This window comes from Centruroides sculpturatus, unplaced genomic scaffold (assembly GCF_000671375.1).
Source record: "Centruroides sculpturatus isolate CEXI.00-Female unplaced genomic scaffold, Cexi_2.0 scaffold646, whole genome shotgun sequence".
Classification (NCBI taxonomy): Eukaryota; Metazoa; Arthropoda; class Arachnida; order Scorpiones; family Buthidae; genus Centruroides; species Centruroides sculpturatus.
In genome coordinates this window covers 287,063-306,108 of record NW_019384827.1, presented here as the reverse complement: position 1 = coordinate 306,108, position 19,046 = coordinate 287,063, and the positions used below count along the sequence as shown (strand labels likewise).

The 19,046-nt window shown below is 25.6% G+C and overlaps 1 protein-coding gene across 1 annotated transcript in view; it reads right to left on the bottom strand.

The window, feature by feature from the left end:
• LOC111630034 (protein CLEC16A homolog) overlaps positions 1-19,046 on the bottom strand; it is a 75,812-nt gene that overhangs the window by 2,319 nt on the left and 54,447 nt on the right. The window contains exons 17-27 of the mRNA XM_023374036.1: positions 18,825-19,001; positions 17,998-18,123; positions 17,120-17,245; positions 16,242-16,367; positions 15,364-15,489; positions 14,486-14,611; positions 13,608-13,733; positions 12,701-12,855; positions 9,480-9,656; positions 5,699-5,999; positions 5,270-5,616 (exon numbers count right to left, since the gene is read on the bottom strand). Coding sequence (XP_023229804.1) covers positions 5,270-5,616; positions 5,699-5,999; positions 9,480-9,656; positions 12,701-12,855; positions 13,608-13,733; positions 14,486-14,611; positions 15,364-15,489; positions 16,242-16,367; positions 17,120-17,245; positions 17,998-18,123; positions 18,825-19,001 — 1,913 coding nt within the window. The remainder of the gene's footprint in view (positions 1-5,269; positions 5,617-5,698; positions 6,000-9,479; positions 9,657-12,700; positions 12,856-13,607; positions 13,734-14,485; positions 14,612-15,363; positions 15,490-16,241; positions 16,368-17,119; positions 17,246-17,997; positions 18,124-18,824; positions 19,002-19,046) is intronic.

The window sequence follows — 19,046 nt, the reverse complement described above, 5'->3', positions numbered from 1 at the left end:
TATTTATTTCTTTGTTTATAGTACATCATACCATTACTAAACCATATATTTTGGAGAAAAGATAAAAGAAAACAGATTAAAACAAAATAAAATCATCCTTGCTAAAATAATCATCCTGTTTTGTATTTGAAATCACTCTTAGCTGATATGTTAGCATAACTTTTATTGCAGTATATTTCATTGTGTATGCATGTGTGTTATGTATGTATATGCACACACACACACATCTCACTGCATAATACAATGGCAAAAATTTCCCGAACTATTTATATAATTCATTTTTGTATATTTTCAGGCATTATAATATTTTTTCAATGTCTAAATAATAAACAATAAGCAATAAAATTCAAATCTATTGAGGAAAAATCAACTTTAGATTTTATAAAAATAGGATAAATTTATACTTATATAAATCAATTACTTGATAAAGTTTTCTAAATTGTCAACTATATTTTTCATCAGATCAAACAAAAAAGTTGTATGTATAAGACACATCATATGACGTTACTAAAAATACATTTTTATCAGAAAAGAGGAAACAAAGCAGATCAAACAAAATAAAACTTATCACTGAAATGTACTGCATTTCAATTCAAATATCTTATTGTATTTAAGAAAACATTAGCCTAATTATAATATGAAACTACTACCATGTGGCCAACACTTCAGTCTCAAAATAGCAAGAAAATGATTCTGGTATCTATGCTAATGTAAGAGTGGTAAATAAATTTTGTCTGCAGCTGCTGTCGAGTAAATGTGATAAAAAATAAAGTTGTTTTAGAAAATATTATCAAAAATAAGATAGAAATTTTGAATGGCTATTATTGATTTTGTAATTTAAATACCTACAATTTCTTTCATCTTAAAACTGGATTCCAAATGAATCCAATTTCTGAATACTTAGAAATTATTAATAATTACTAATAAATCAAATTTTTCTATAGACTTTCCATAATAGCAAGCTTTTATTATTGGACTTTATGCATTTATAATTAAAAATATAGCATATACAGTGCGTCCCACATAAAACCTGCCCCCTCACCAATTGAGTAAATTATTGTAATCTTTATATTGGAAAAAGGAACAAATGAAACAAAATAAAATTAGTCAAATAAGCTCTTTCAAAACTTAATTTATTCATAAGACATTATGGAAACTTGCATAATCCATGCTTCAGCTAAGGAGATCTGGTTTTACGTAAGAGTTTCTCAACTCTTATTATAAGTTGTATTTTTGTCTATCAAAAATATTAATTAATTTAAAAAAATATGGAAAAATTGAAAGCTAAGTTTGCAATTTTGTTTTTGCTTTTTCACTATATTGTTCATTGTTGAATCTTTCACCTGCTATTCTAAATAACTTCTAACGTTATTAATTATTTAATACAAGACAAGTACGTCGAAGATTTACAGATGGAACTTATTAAATTGATAGCCTAACTTTGCTATTTTAGTAGCTCACAAGAGTAATAACATTTATTTTGTAATGTATCTACTATGACTTAACTTCAATACTCATCACTTGATCTTGAAATATTGCATAAGCGAATGAAAAGTTTACTTCAAAGAGTTTAGTAACACTGTAAGCACATCAATTATTTCCAAGGATAGTGTTAGCTCATTTATTATTACAGTATTTAAATTAAGTGCTATAAAAATTTAAAATGTGGCGAATTTTCATAATGGAAAATTCATAAAGAAAAATGCTATTGAACATTAACATTAAAATAATAGCCTGTGCAAAAATATCCTAAATTATTGTGCCTGAAAGATCTATTTACAATTTTTTTTAAATAAGTGGCAGTCCATTGAGTCTTTGTGTAACAAAAAGAATTATTGTAAACAAATAGTTATCTGAGAAGATATTTTAAGACAGTAGGAAGCATTTGACTTGAGTCTCACAAAGATATTTTAGTTCTATTTGTATAAGCTATGAAAAAATCAAATATTGGCATTTTAAGCTGAGAGTTGTCTGTAAATTTATTTATTTGGAGTTTCAAATGCTATCCTTTGAATCTATTGTAAATATATTTTCAAGATTTGAGTGTTTCTTGTGATGAATATCAGGACAAAACAAGAATGTAAGCTCACAATCTCATCATATTTCTTGTGTTTCTAGCAAATAAACTTTTTATTTACTCGAATATATTTTGTTGTATATAGCTTAATAACTTGTAATATAATTCAGAAATTTTTATGATGTTTATGTGACAAAATATTTATGAATATTGCTATTTACATGCAAACTATTAAATGTTTAAACCAACAATTAATTAAAACAAATGAACAGATACTTAAGAAAAGCAACAACATAGATAAATTATGAATAATAAAAAAGTTACATTTCTATGAAGAAATGTCTCTATGGGTCACAATTTTAATGCTGTATATATATTTAATACTGTTTTTCCCCTATGGAATTTGATTGTAAAAGCGCATTATTTTTCTTTTTTTTTGGTGTAATGTTTCAGTCAATCCTTCAGAAGTATCAATTAACTCTCTATGGCTGGCTTGGTTATGGAAAACATGAAAAAGATGGAAGTTATTGTACCGCACTTGTCAGATAACTCCTGTTTCTTAATTGTGATGTCTTTTCATTATTTTGGCCTTTTAATATAACTTTTATGTATTTTTTATCTTGTGAGTTTAATTGAAACATCAACTGAAGAGGGCCTATTTTAGAGTCCAAAATACATTTTGGGTGTATTTTATATATTTTATACNATAATTCTCTTAAATTTCATTTATATCTATATATATTTTTAATGTACATTATATCATATTAATAAGGCTTACTTTTTTATAAATAAAAATATTTTGTTCTATTTAGATTATGCATATGTTATTATATAAACATATGACACAATTTCTTAATGACTAACCAGAATAAGTTTTGATACTCATTAACAGAAAACTAACTAGATACAATGATAATGTGGAAACAAATCATCAGTTTTCCATTATGTAATCAAACAATAGACACAGGAAAGAAATATCCGGGAAATATTAAATTTGAACAACACATGACCCAATTACTGAATCATATATTTTTAGAAACACAAATATAGTTTCAGAATAAGTATGAAGTGTGTGTGTGTGTAAAAATCATGCCATAAATTCCCTACATTAAATACAAAATTATATGATATATAATAATTTGGTATTTAAAATAATTTTTTCCTAAATAAAAAAAAAAAAAATTCATTTTATTGATAGAAATGTATTTTGTTTGTTCAAAATAACATAGTACGTTCGTCTCCATCATATTTACCTCTTGCAATTATTATAGCAGTGATAAATACTTGGTTTGGGAGATATCTAGAGTACTTCAAAAAATTTTTAAATATCTTTTCTGGATATGAATAAATTCTGAAAATAAAAGAGAAATATTAACAATTCTCAATTTTTGTCAGTTTCTTATACTCTTTCGTAGTAAAGATTTTTATTTATGAAAGACTTCCAATATCATAAGGTGATTTACATATCCAGTTGAGTTTTGATTTTAAAAAGTTTAATATAAATTTAAAAAAAATTGTTATATTAAAATTATAAAATTAAGTCGAGTATAAAAAAAAACTGAAAAAATTCAATTTTGTTGCTATCTGCTTCCATTGAATTACAGTAGAGCATCGATTATCCAAAACAATTTGGGACTTAGGTTGTTCAGATAACTGATCACTTACAAAAAAATATATTAAACACAAAACTGTACTGTATATAATACAAATACATACCTTATATAATGTAATATATTAAATTAGCCTACAGTTCAGTTTGGCAGGGAGGGGAAGAGTGCTGCAATGCCACAGCCCCAGTGGAAATTTGAATTCGCCGACTGGAATGCTTTCAGTTAACTGATGTTTTGGTTGATCGGTATTCGGATAATCGATGCTCTACTGTATCTGCATTTTTTAAATATATATTTCATAACCGATTGTTTTTATTAAAATTAAAATTTTAGGATGTATTAGGTCATTATAAGTCACAAATATGTTGGAATTTTAATGTTACAAATAAAAAGTTTTGTGAGTTGCATATATTTTATTGTGATAAAAAATATTACACTATTATAACTATATATAAATATATACACTACTGTATATATGTTACAACAAACAAACAAAAAAAGAGAATTTCAAGTATTTTACTATTATACTTTTATCACATAATGCTCTATGAAACTTGGCACCATATTTAATGAAATTCATACAACTGCTAATTAAGGAAACTACAATTTTTATTTGAGAAATGTTTTTGGACTCCATATGAATCATCGTCAGCTCTAATAAGCTCTTATATTAAAGAATAATATATGGAATATCAATTTTAAACAAATAGAATAAGAATATTTTAAAACAGATAGAAACTGTTTAAAATAATTTTAATACATATAATAAATGCAAAGTAATAAAAATTATAAACTAATAAAATAAATGATGTATTAAACTAGATCTATTAACAATTTTCATACAACTGTTATAAAGTCTATTCAGTCTATCAAGAACCAGTCACCAACTTGCTTTTTACTTTTATTTTCCCGTGAACTGTATTTGTATTTATTATTTTAAATCATTATTAATCTTACAATTAAGTGATCTGAAAATGTAATATCTAAAAAAGACATTTCAAATTGTTTCTAATATTCTAGATTGGAGGTCTCAAACTCAAATGCAGCAAAGAGCTAGTGAAATATATGTATATCAGATATGAACCATATTCAGTATTATTCAGTAAATCAAAACATGTAATTTTAAAAAAGGCTCTAACCAAGGTCCTGTTGTTGCCAGGTCTTTACGACTTTACAGTTAGGTGTACAGTTAGTTTAAACAGTTAGGTGTTTAAATTTTTTCTGTTTTAATCCCCGCAAGATGTTAGAAACATTGATTTTTAGAAAGGAAATCATTGAGGTCGCGCCAGCTTGCAACCCGTTCTAGATATTTTTTAAATATGATGGAAACCATCTTTATGATGTTATTTTGAACTTTGTGATACTTACAATATTTAATTTGCTGTCTTATTGTGAAGAAATGAAATATATTTCTATCAAAAAACAAGTTCTATCAATAAAATTCATTTTTTATAATATATCAAAATTTCTTTAAACTGGAATAGATCAGGAATACTGCAGAAAAACATTACTTCTTTTAAATTTTAATTCAGAAATTTTATATGAAGGAGGGAGATTTAAGCAATTTTATTATTGTAAGACAATGATCATATATTTAAATTAAATTTATAAAATTCTTCAATCTTCAACGATTATCTCTTACCTGTGGTAAACCTGAACTACTTTTCCTTGATAAATTAGGACTGTTATGTCTGGATGACCAATTTTTTGATAAATCTTCTAAAGGAATTTCCTCGGAACTACTATTAGCACGTTGACGAGGCGAAGAATCTCGAGAATGAGAATTTCTACTAGATGCTAATGGACTGCTATTTGTTCTGCGTCTTTCCACTGTTGTTGTTTCGGAACTTTGAGATTCTCGCTTTAATTTGGCAAAACCAGGTACTTTATTTATTGATGTAAACAATGGTCTATAGGGTCCCTGACTACCACTTGGACAAAGAGTTCTACCTCGAAGTCCCGTATCTTGAGACTGACTGCGATGTAAAGCTACAATTTTAAATAAATTCATTTTTATATTAGTTTTCATGAGCTAATTTATTATAAAATGAAATAAATAAATGAGATTTACCAGAGGAATGATCTCTATGATCACGTGAAGAATGAAATCCACATTTCAGAGGTGATGGACAAGGTTGAATATGTTCAGGAAGATCCAACAGTCTAGCTATTTGATACATTTTCTTCTGTCTGGCTTTTAATCTGCCTTTGGTTAGTCTTTGTTTAGCTGCCATACATCTGATATGATCATCAAAAAGAAATTTGGCTGTGAGTAGAGGAGAACGATTGTTTCCAGCAGCAGCACTCGCTGGCCGATGAACGGTAATGTGAAGACATCGGCTGTCATCTTTATCTCCCGTCACTTCAATATCCTGTGTTAAAAAATGTTATAATAAATAAATTGAAACAACTTAAAGTCAACATTTCTGAATATCAGTATTAGTTTTATCAAATGAAAGACATTGGTTTGGGAGATCCAAGATCAAATTCAGGCAAGATTAAAAAGGTCATCTTAAAGGTTCTTACAGCAGGAAATAAGAGGCAAACATTTATTTTTTTGTAATTTTTTTTTTAAAGTATTCTCACTGAAATAACCTGTATTCTGATTTTGAATGTTAATCAATAAACATCAATAAAATAATCTCATTTTCTATTAAGTCAAAAAAATTTTTTAAAGGGTATACAGAATAATAATAGATTAAAAACACATAATAATTTTATTTTATGCAAGTTTCAAGAAGATTGTGAATAAAAAGTAAATTTAAAATATTGCATAAAAATATTATATTAAGTATATCTGTTATTAAAAATTAATATAAACTTGTATGAATTAAGTTTGCTTGAATATTTGCAAAAAAAAAAAAAAAACCTACAACAAATAAGACAATTTTCTTCTAGTACAAATGTATTTTCTAAGAAACATAAAAACAACAATGATAAAAATCAATATATTAAAAATAAAGGAAACTTTCTATGAAAAATATGGAGAATGATAAGCATTATTTTGATGCCAAAATAATATGTCACCAAAACATATTCTACTCACATTTACATAATTTGGCAATAACAAAGCATTTTTACATGAAATAAAAGAAACTGAAAGAAGTGACAAAATTTGACCTTGATGAGAACATCTATTTTGTTTGTCTTATGACATACTAAAAATATTTCATTTGTGTCTGTCTGATTTAAAAAAAAAAGTCTTATTTATTTTCCACTGGAAATATCCACCAGCTGTTAGTCAGTGAACAATTTCAATTAAAAATAAGCAAAGGCTTAGTCTCATGACATAAAAGACAATACAAATATATTAACTTAAGGACATTATAATATTAACTCCCATTGACAAAGAAGTTATGCACCAAGTGTCACTAGAATTGAATGAATTTTATTTATGCAAATGTAATAATGCTGATAATAAGTGATTACAATACTGTAGCAATTTTCAATGCAACAATACAACTTAAAGAAAGCTTTAGTATCTTCTTGGATCTCCTCGTTTGGATATCTGTGAAAATACAGTTAGGTGCAGAGATATACAGATGCCATTAGTATGTGACAGATTTACCCACGTTGCAAATTCCACTCTGCATTCCTCACATTCATAAATGACTTAAACTGGCATCCCATCTGGTTCCACAAATGTTCAACAGATAACAAATCTGGAGACTAAGCAAGCCAAGAAAGCGTGGCAGCATAATAGACACTCCTGGGAAATCACAACTGTGTGCAGCCAACCACTATCTTGCAGCAAAATGCTGTTTGTAGCCCTGCTACAAAAGGCAACAAACAAGGGTGCAGGATTTTCTGAATATATCCTATGCTGTCCCAGACCAGTATGCCAAGCAGTGGGAACCGTGTACTGCTCAACAGTAAAGAAAGAATTGAAGCACTCATCAGTGGTCCTCCACCCTTGAACACAATGGTTGTCTGAATGTGGAGTGGAATTCACTATTAAAGATGACACTGCCAGTCTGTAGCAATCCATACTTCTCTGTCATGGTACTACTGCAAATGAAACTGACAATGTTGGAATGTTAATGGAAATACATATAGTGGCTGCTATGCCTGAAAATTTATCTGTTTAAGTAACTTGCCAATGTATTAGAAGAGATAGAATTCTGTAGCAAGACTTTCATCTCTCTCTGGATGAGATGGACAAAGACAACATTGCAACTGTCTCATGATCAGATGTTAATATCTCCTTGTAGTTTGTCTGCCATGTATGTGTGACCTCACATTCACTGTTCCCAACATGCACAAAATGATTTTGTATCACTTCCAAATGTTTTCTAGAGCCATGGTTCTCAATCTTTTTGAAGTTGGGGAACACTAAACTTTGTCATTTTTTTCTGCAGAACACTTACAATATATCAGCTTTAAAGCAGAGGTGGCAAACCTTTTTGAAATCAAGAGTGCACTCGATCTAGTATATGACATCATTGGCATTTGCTGATTACATTCCCATACAAAAATTATTTTACATTGTATTGGTTTTTCTTTTGCAACAATTTTTAATTAGATATTTGATTTTGTCGCAGAACACTTGAAGTAGCTTCACAGAACACCCGCGTTCCGCGGACCATGGACTGAGGAGAACCATGGTTCTAGAGATCCATATGGTAGTCTATCATACCTCATAATTCAATGCAACTTACAAAGAGTTATATATAAATAAAAGTATTTACAAGTGTCTCTGTTTAAAACATGTCTCACTTGTTTAATAGCTCTAACAAATCCAGCAATTAGTATACAGAGATGGTAAGCAAATTGAAACTGAAAAAAAGCAAATTGATAATCAAATTAGATATAAGTTACAAGTAAGTTTTATTGAAATTTAGCACTATACTGTAATGAATAAAATGTGTGTTTATATTCAATAGCAATTGATTGGTTTTTATATCTACATTACAATGAAACCTGGGTTTAGAAGACACTTCTATTTAGTGAACAAAACATCAAGTTCTGGCTTAGCAACAAAACTATTAATGTATTTTACCTGGAGTATGAAATACTACCTTCTGCAAATAATAGAGAAAAATTTCCTACCTTATCTATTCTCTAAAACTTCTATTAGTGGACAATTAAATAAACAAAATAATTCTCAAATGTTATAATAGTTAAAAAATATATGCTCATCTTTGATGTTATTGTGTTGTAGAATGCACGCGCGCATGCGTGTGTGTCCTTAAATTTTTCAAAGATTTTATAATTCCATTTTTTAGACAGTACTCTGACACTTCATATCAAAACATTGGCAGACTGATGGTAACATTTTCTCCCTTGTATAATGGAATGCATTAAGAAACAGAAACTTTTGAAGAACTAAACACAAAAGCAGAATAAATCAAATGAGTTGTGTGTTGAAAATCTGGAAAACACACTAAGAAACCAATCAATAGATAGCATAATTGATAATATTGCCTGCCTAGCTTACAATAGCAGTAGTTAAATACTATATTCCATATCTTTTCTTCTGGATTTTTCTAAATTAATCAATCGTTAAATTTAGTACAAGATGGCTCTTATCACTTCTAAAGTAAAATTGTGTAAATTATCACAGTGACATAATTTGCATCATGCCAACATATTTATGTTGCATTATACCCCTGTGAGAGAGTTTAAGACTGATTTTATTAATGTGATATTCCATAGATTTATTTACTTGAAATTTCATACATTTATTATTAAGATTAAATCACTGTTTAATTTATTTCATATTCAACTTTTACAACAAAATATTTTTCCACATAATTAAAATAAAATCTAAACAGAATAGAAATAGATTAAATATTAAGTCCTAAATTTCAGAAAATTTATTTAAATAAACAGTAAATAAAAAGGATTGATACCTGAAGAAATCCTACAAATTTTGCAACTCCCCATCCCAATCGTTTACCATCGGGTTCGACTAAGATTAGCTGAAGAACATCGATTACCATGAAGCGTCTTATCTTCTGTCCGTCTTTCATTATGACAGCACAGGCAATAAGGTCACTGTTGTCTGGAAAGTGAGCTCCAAGTGTTGTGAAAACAATTTTAATTCAGTTTGCATAATACAAAAGAAAATATATTCAATAATCTCACAATCTATTTAAAATTTTTATTGTCCTTATAAACTCAAGAAATTAATAATAGTTCAATTAATTTAGAACAAATTATGTATAATTAAGTTATTTATATAATTTAGCATTATTCAACTTTTACATATAAAGAAAAAGTTAATACTCTTTAAGTCTCCTAGAAACACCATAGTGAGGGATTCTTCTATCACTTCTAGGGATCCAGTTTTGAATCCAATATGGGACACTCTTGATTTTTTGAGGATAATTTTGATTGTGAATTCATCTCCCATTTCCTTAATTATGATGGACAACCCATTGTTTGCAGATTAGCTAACTGATAAGTTGGAGTGGCCAACAAGGATTATTTACTCACAACAGCCTGCGCTTTTATAAATATGGCTAGTTTCATGAGTTTAGAATTCAAAGATTCATATAAGTCACTAGAGAATGAATTGATGGATGCAACAAGAAATATAGTAAAAGTCTACTTTATTCCTAATGCATCTTTCTTTATTACTTCAGCACATTAGTGTGTGTTCATAATAATTTTGAAAAATATGGTGGAAAATAAAATGTGTCATATCTGATATTGTATATATAAAATGTAGATATTCAATACTACAAATTCTTCAAAATTATGAATAACTTAATGAATAAACAAAAATAAAACAAGAAATGGAGTTAGCTGTTAACATTTCCAGTAAGTTATTACCTTAGGGAAAAAAAGCAACTCTATGCTAAAGACAAATTTATTAATTGCTTACTAGGGACAAAAATGGATTCATCTATATTTTTCATGAAAAGTCAATGCATCTGTTAACAAGAGATATTTTTTCTTAGTCTTTCTCTTAATGTTCTTAAAGGTTAGTGTGCAAAATATCCAGAAAGTATCTAAATAATTACATACATTGCATCCTAAATAAAAGTATCATTAAAGTAAGCAGGAAAATATTAAAGAATGTGGAATGAAAAAAGCCATATAAAGCATTAAATTTATACATCAAAATGATTAAGAGTAGATCTTGTGATAAAATATCATCATGAGAATGATTGATAAAATTCCTTACAGTTTCCTCAGCTGATCACCAGTTTATTGATAAATAAATGTCATTGGTGGATAAGTAGGCTGAAAGTGGAAAATGAATTTGGATAATAATTTCATATTCTTATACATAATTTTAGAGTATTTTATCGCTCAGTCTCGCCTTACAACTACTGTTTTCATTTAACTTCGAATGCAATAAAACACATTATTGTAAAAAATAAGATAAAATTAATATTAACTGAAAGAGTAATGAGACCACATAGCAGGCAAAATCAAAAATGATTATAGTTCATCCTGCACTGAAATGTTAAAAATAATATATTCTAATCCTTTATATATATCAATATACAACACAAATAGTTTAAATATTGATTATTCTATTTATTTGTCAAAATTATTCTTAATCAATGTTCAAAAATATGGCTTGGATGATTTTTTCTAATCTAATGTAAGAAGATTTTTACATTTTATTCTTCTTAATCATACATAAAAAAGTAAAATAAAAATATTAAATATTTTATCTGCTTTTACATATGTATAAAATAGATCTGCTATTTGATTTACTTAAACTTGAATTTTTATTTTTCAAAATATTATAAAAAGCAATAATCTTGTTGAATCAGTAAAAAAAAAAAAAATTATTACATAACTGCTGAAAAGTCAATACCACTCATAAATTAATGCTATTTTATTTGCAGAATACTACAATAATATTAAAATTCATGCTGAAGAGATCTTAAGTAATACCATTAACTGTTAGACTGGAACATGAAAAATAAGTTTATAGAAATTCTTCCTATACTTATTGAAAATGAATATTTTCAAAATTCAATGATATTAACTTTTTAAAAATAAAAAATTTTTAACAATTGTATTTTATTAATCAAATTCACATTTATTTAAAAATGTTAATTTAGCCAGCAGTTTTCGTTCGGTTTGAGGTAATAAGGTACGTACTTCCTTTGGGAAGGAAGTCGTTCGATAGGAAGTCGTTCGGGACAGATATCAGTCGAACGAAATATCAGGAATCTACCAAATCCTGCTAAAACACACATTGACAGGTGAAGAAACCAGTTATGTGGGGGCCACAAATAGAAGGTTATGTTCACGTATTCTTGAACATCAAGACGACATCAAAAACGGCAGGCCAGTTACAGAGTTAGCAAAGAAAGTGCTTGACCACAATNCTGCTTTAATAACAACAAGCTCATCTGAAGAGTAGCTAATCTGATCCGACTCTCTATTTTAAAATAAAAAATTTTAAATAAATATAGAATTACTTCTATCAGTAAAAATTTTACACTAATACATAAAAATTTACTTAAAAAAGAACAAAAACATTTCAAAATCTTCATTAAGAGAGCCAAAAAATTTTAAACTGATTTGAATTTGATTTATCAAAATCAAGATTATTTTGCCACTTAAAAATTTTGATTTTAATTACTTTGTTCAACTGATGTTATAAACAAAATACTTTATATATTTACCATTTCATAAAGATTTGTTTTTAAAATTCTGTTTGTATTTAAACAACACAGCTTTTAACATTTATCAAAATGTAAAAAATAAAAATTTCATCACAGATAAAATATTGTAATTTGTAACAAAATATTTGATAATTGTTGGACAAAATTTTATAGTGGAAACTAGCCTTTATGGTATTGTAGTACTAAAAGAAAAATATTTCAGTTAATTAATCACCCATGAATGTTTAAGGAAGAAATAGGCAATTAAGCAAAGATTTATGGTACCAACTAACAAATTTCAAATCAACATTTATTTTAAATAAAATAAAATTTAATTAAAATCATCATAAGCCAATTTTTCAATTTTCGCCACAGAAATTGAAAAAATAAAAATAAATGTGCATAGAATTATTCTGAAATAAATTATAAATATATATTTGTACTAAATAATATTTAATTCTAAATTATTCATAAATTATTTTGACTCTGACAAGTACCTTATAAAAATTTCGTAGCAGTAATGTACTCTCTTCTCTTGCTTGTTCAATAGCAGCAAGATGTCGATCTTGTAAGAAACTTTGACCATCTTTTATAACCAACTGCTTTAATAACAACAAGCTCATCTGAAGAGTAGCTAATCTGATCCGACTCTCTATTTTAAAATAAAAAATTTTAAATAAATATAGAATTACTTCTATCAGTAAAAATTTTACACTAATACATAAAAATTTACTTAAAAAAGAACAAAAACATTTCAAAATCTTCATTAAGAGAGCCAAAAAATTTTAAACTGATTTGAATTTGATTTATCAAAATCAAGATTATTTTGCCACTTAAAAATTTTGATTTTAATTACTTTGTTCAACTGATGTTATAAACAAAATACTTTATATATTTACCATTTCATAAAGATTTGTTTTTAAAATTCTGTTTGTATTTAAACAACACAGCTTTTAACATTTATCAAAATGTAAAAAATAAAAATTTCATCACAGATAAAATATTGTAATTTGTAACAAAATATTTGATAATTGTTGGACAAAATTTTATAGTGGAAACTAGCCTTTATGGTATTGTAGTACTAAAAGAAAAATATTTCAGTTAATTAATCACCCATGAATGTTTAAGGAAGAAATAGGCAATTAAGCAAAGATTTATGGTACCAACTAACAAATTTCAAATCAACATTTATTTTAAATAAAATAAAATTTAATTAAAATCATCATAAGCCAATTTTTCAATTTTCGCCACAGAAATTGAAAAAATAAAAATAAATGTGCATAGAATTATTCTGAAATAAATTATAAATATATATTTGTACTAAATAATATTTAATTCTAAATTATTCATAAATTATTTTGACTCTGACAAGTACCTTATAAAAATTTCGTAGCAGTAATGTACTCTCTTCTCTTGCTTGTTCAATAGCAGCAAGATGTCGATCTTGTAAGAAACTTTGACCATCTTTTATAACCAACTGCTTTAATAACAACAAGCTCATCTGAAGAGTAGCTAATCTGATCCGACTCTCTATTTTAAAATAAAAAATTTTAAATAAATATAGAATTACTTCTATCAGTAAAAATTTTACACTAATACATAAAAATTTACTTAAAAAAGAACAAAAACATTTCAAAATCTTCATTAAGAGAGCCAAAAAATTTTAAACTGATTTGAATTTGATTTATCAAAATCAAGATTATTTTGCCACTTAAAAATTTTGATTTTAATTACTTTGTTCAACTGATGTTATAAACAAAATACTTTATATATTTACCATTTCATAAAGATTTGTTTTTAAAATTCTGTTTGTATTTAAACAACACAGCTTTTAACATTTATCAAAATGTAAAAAATAAAAATTTCATCACAGATAAAATATTGTAATTTGTAACAAAATATTTGATAATTGTTGGACAAAATTTTATAGTGGAAACTAGCCTTTATGGTATTGTAGTACTAAAAGAAAAATATTTCAGTTAATTAATCACCCATGAATGTTTAAGGAAGAAATAGGCAATTAAGCAAAGATTTATGGTACCAACTAACAAATTTCAAATCAACATTTATTTTAAATAAAATAAAATTTAATTAAAATCATCATAAGCCAATTTTTCAATTTTCGCCACAGAAATTGAAAAAATAAAAATAAATGTGCATAGAATTATTCTGAAATAAATTATAAATATATATTTGTACTAAATAATATTTAATTCTAAATTATTCATAAATTATTTTGACTCTGACAAGTACCTTATAAAAATTTCGTAGCAGTAATGTACTCTCTTCTCTTGCTTGTTCAATAGCAGCAAGATGTCGATCTTGTAAGAAACTTTGACCATCTTTTATAACCAACTGCTTTAATAACAACAAGCTCATCTGAAGAGTAGCTAATCTGATCCGACTCTCTATTTTAAAATAAAAAATTTTAAATAAATATAGAATTACTTCTATCAGTAAAAATTTTACACTAATACATAAAAATTTACTTAAAAAAGAACAAAAACATTTCAAAATCTTCATTAAGAGAGCCAAAAAATTTTAAACTGATTTGAATTTGATTTATCAAAATCAAGATTATTTTGCCACTTAAAAATTTTGATTTTAATTACTTTGTTCAACTGATGTTATAAACAAAATACTTTATATATTTACCATTTCATAAAGATTTGTTTTTAAAATTCTGTTTGTATTTAAACAACACAGCTTTTAACATTTATCAAAATGTAAAAAATAAAAATTTCATCACAGATAAAATATTGTAATTTGTAACAAAATATTTGATAATTGTTGGACAAAATTTTATAGTGGAAACTAGCCTTTATGGTATTGTAGTACTAAAAGAAAAATATTTCAGTTAATTAATCACCCATGAATGTTTAAGGAAGAAATAGGCAATTAAGCAAAGATTTATGGTACCAACTAACAAATTTCAAATCAACATTTATTTTAAATAAAATAAAATTTAATTAAAATCATCATAAGCCAATTTTTCAATTTTCGCCACAGAAATTGAAAAAATAAAAATAAATGTGCATAGAATTATTCTGAAATAAATTATAAATATATATTTGTACTAAATAATATTTAATTCTAAATTATTCATAAATTATTTTGACTCTGACAAGTACCTTATAAAAATTTCGTAGCAGTAATGTACTCTCTTCTCTTGCTTGTTCAATAGCAGCAAGATGTCGATCTTGTAAGAAACTTTGACCATCTTTTATAACCAACTGCTTTAATAACAACAAGCTCATCTGAAGAGTAGCTAATCTGATCCGACTCTCTATTTTAAAATAAAAAATTTTAAATAAATATAGAATTACTTCTATCAGTAAAAATTTTACACTAATACATAAAAATTTACTTAAAAAAGAACAAAAACATTTCAAAATCTTCATTAAGAGAGCCAAAAAATTTTAAACTGATTTGAATTTGATTTATCAAAATCAAGATTATTTTGCCACTTAAAAATTTTGATTTTAATTACTTTGTTCAACTGATGTTATAAACAAAATACTTTATATATTTACCATTTCATAAAGATTTGTTTTTAAAATTCTGTTTGTATTTAAACAACACAGCTTTTAACATTTATCAAAATGTAAAAAATAAAAATTTCATCACAGATAAAATATTGTAATTTGTAACAAAATATTTGATAATTGTTGGACAAAATTTTATAGTGGAAACTAGCCTTTATGGTATTGTAGTACTAAAAGAAAAATATTTCAGTTAATTAATCACCCATGAATGTTTAAGGAAGAAATAGGCAATTAAGCAAAGATTTATGGTACCAACTAACAAATTTCAAATCAACATTTATTTTAAATAAAATAAAATTTAATTAAAATCATCATAAGCCAATTTTTCAATTTTCGCCACAGAAATTGAAAAAATAAAAATAAATGTGCATAGAATTATTCTGAAATAAATTATAAATATATATTTGTACTAAATAATATTTAATTCTAAATTATTCATAAATTATTTTGACTCTGACAAGTACCTTATAAAAATTTCGTAGCAGTAATGTACTCTCTTCTCTTGCTTGTTCAATAGCAGCAAGATGTCGATCTTGTAAGAAACTTTGACCATCTTTTATAACCAACTGCTTTAATAACAACAAGCTCATCTGAAGAGTAGCTAATCTGATCCGACTCTCTATTTTAAAATAAAAAATTTTAAATAAATATAGAATTACTTCTATCAGTAAAAATTTTACACTAATACATAAAAATTTACTTAAAAAAGAACAAAAACATTTCAAAATCTTCATTAAGAGAGCCAAAAAATTTTAAACTGATTTGAATTTGATTTATCAAAATCAAGATTATTTTGCCACTTAAAAATTTTGATTTTAATTACTTTGTTCAACTGATGTTATAAACAAAATACTTTATATATTTACCATTTCATAAAGATTTGTTTTTAAAATTCTGTTTGTATTTAAACAACACAGCTTTTAACATTTATCAAAATGTAAAAAATAAAAATTTCATCACAGATAAAATATTGTAATTTGTAACAAAATATTTGATAATTGTTGGACAAAATTTTATAGTGGAAACTAGCCTTTATGGTATTGTAGTACTAAAAGAAAAATATTTCAGTTAATTAATCACCCATGAATGTTTAAGGAAGAAATAGGCAATTAAGCAAAGATTTATGGTACCAACTAACAAATTTCAAATCAACATTTATTTTAAATAAAATAAAATTTAATTAAAATCATCATAAGCCAATTTTTCAATTTTCGCCACAGAAATTGAAAAAATAAAAATAAATGTGCATAGAATTATTCTGAAATAAATTATAAATATATATTTGTACTAAATAATATTTAATTCTAAATTATTCATAAATTATTTTGACTCTGACAAGTACCTTATAAAAATTTCGTAGCAGTAATGTACTCTCTTCTCTTGCTTGTTCAATAGCAGCAAGATGTCGATCTTGTAAGAAACTTTGACCATCTTTTATAACCAACTGCTTTAATAACAACAAGCTCATCTGAAGAGTAGCTAATCTGATCCGACTCTCTATTTTAAAATAAAAAATTTTAAATAAATATAGAATTACTTCTATCAGTAAAAATTTTACACTAATACATAAAAATTTACTTAAAAAAGAACAAAAACATTTCAAAATCTTCATTAAGAGAGCCAAAAAATTTTAAACTGATTTGAATTTGATTTATCAAAATCAAGATTATTTTGCCACTTAAAAATTTTGATTTTAATTACTTTGTTCAACTGATGTTATAAACAAAATACTTTATATATTTACCATTTCATAAAGATTTGTTTTTAAAATTCTGTTTGTATTTAAACAACACAGCTTTTAACATTTATCAAAATGTAAAAAATAAAAATTTCATCACAGATAAAATATTGTAATTTGTAACAAAATATTTGATAATTGTTGGACAAAATTTTATAGTGGAAACTAGCCTTTATGGTATTGTAGTACTAAAAGAAAAATATTTCAGTTAATTAATCACCCATGAATGTTTAAGGAAGAAATAGGCAATTAAGCAAAGATTTATGGTACCAACTAACAAATTTCAAATCAACATTTATTTTAAATAAAATAAAATTTAATTAAAATCATCATAAGCCAATTTTTCAATTTTCGCCACAGAAATTGAAAAAATAAAAATAAATGTGCATAGAATTATTCTGAAATAAATTATAAATATATATTTGTACTAAATAATATTTAATTCTAAATTATTCATAAATTATTTTGACTCTGACAAGTACCTTATAAAAATTTCGTAGCAGTAATGTACTCTCTTCTCTTGCTTGTTCAATAGCAGCAAGATGTCGATCTTGTAAGAAACTTTGACCATCTTTTATAACCAACTGCTTTAATAACAACAAGCTCATCTGAAGAGTAGCTAATCTGATCCGACTCTCTATTTTAAAATAAAAAATTTTAAATAAATATAGAATTACTTCTATCAGTAAAAATTTTACACTAATACATAAAAATTTACTTAAAAAAGAACAAAAACATTTCAAAATCTTCATTAAGAGAGCCAAAAAATTTTAAACTGATTTGAATTTGATTTATCAAAATCAAGATTATTTTGCCACTTAAAAATTTTGATTTTAATTACTTTGTTCAACTGATGTTATAAACAAAATACTTTATATATTTACCATTTCATAAAGATTTGTTTTTAAAATTCTGTTTGTATTTAAACAACACAGCTTTTAACATTTATCAAAATGTAAAAAATAAAAATTTCATCACAGATAAAATATTGTAATTTGTAACAAAATATTTGATAATTGTTGGACAAAATTTTATAGTGGAAACTAGCCTTTATGGTATTGTAGTACTAAAAGAAAAATATTTCAGTTAATTAATCACCCATGAATGTTTAAGGAAGAAATAGGCAATTAAGCAAAGATTTATGGTACCAACTAACAAATTTCAAATCAACATTTATTTTAAATAAAATAAAATTTAATTAAAATCATCATAAGCCAATTTTTCAATTTTCGCCACAGAAATTGAAAAAATAAAAATAAATGTGCATAGAATTATTCTGAAATAAATTATAAATATATATTTGTACTAAATAATATTTAATTCTAAATTATTCATAAATTATTTTGACTCTGACAAGTACCTTATAAAAATTTCGTAGCAGTAATGTACTCTCTTCTCTTGCTTGTTCAATAGCAGCAAGATGTCGATCTTGTAAGAAACTTTGACCATCTTTTATAACCAACTGCTTTAATAACAACAAGCTCATCTGAAGAGTAGCTAATCTGATCCGACTCTCTATTTTAAAATAAAAAATTTTAAATAAATATAGAATTACTTCTA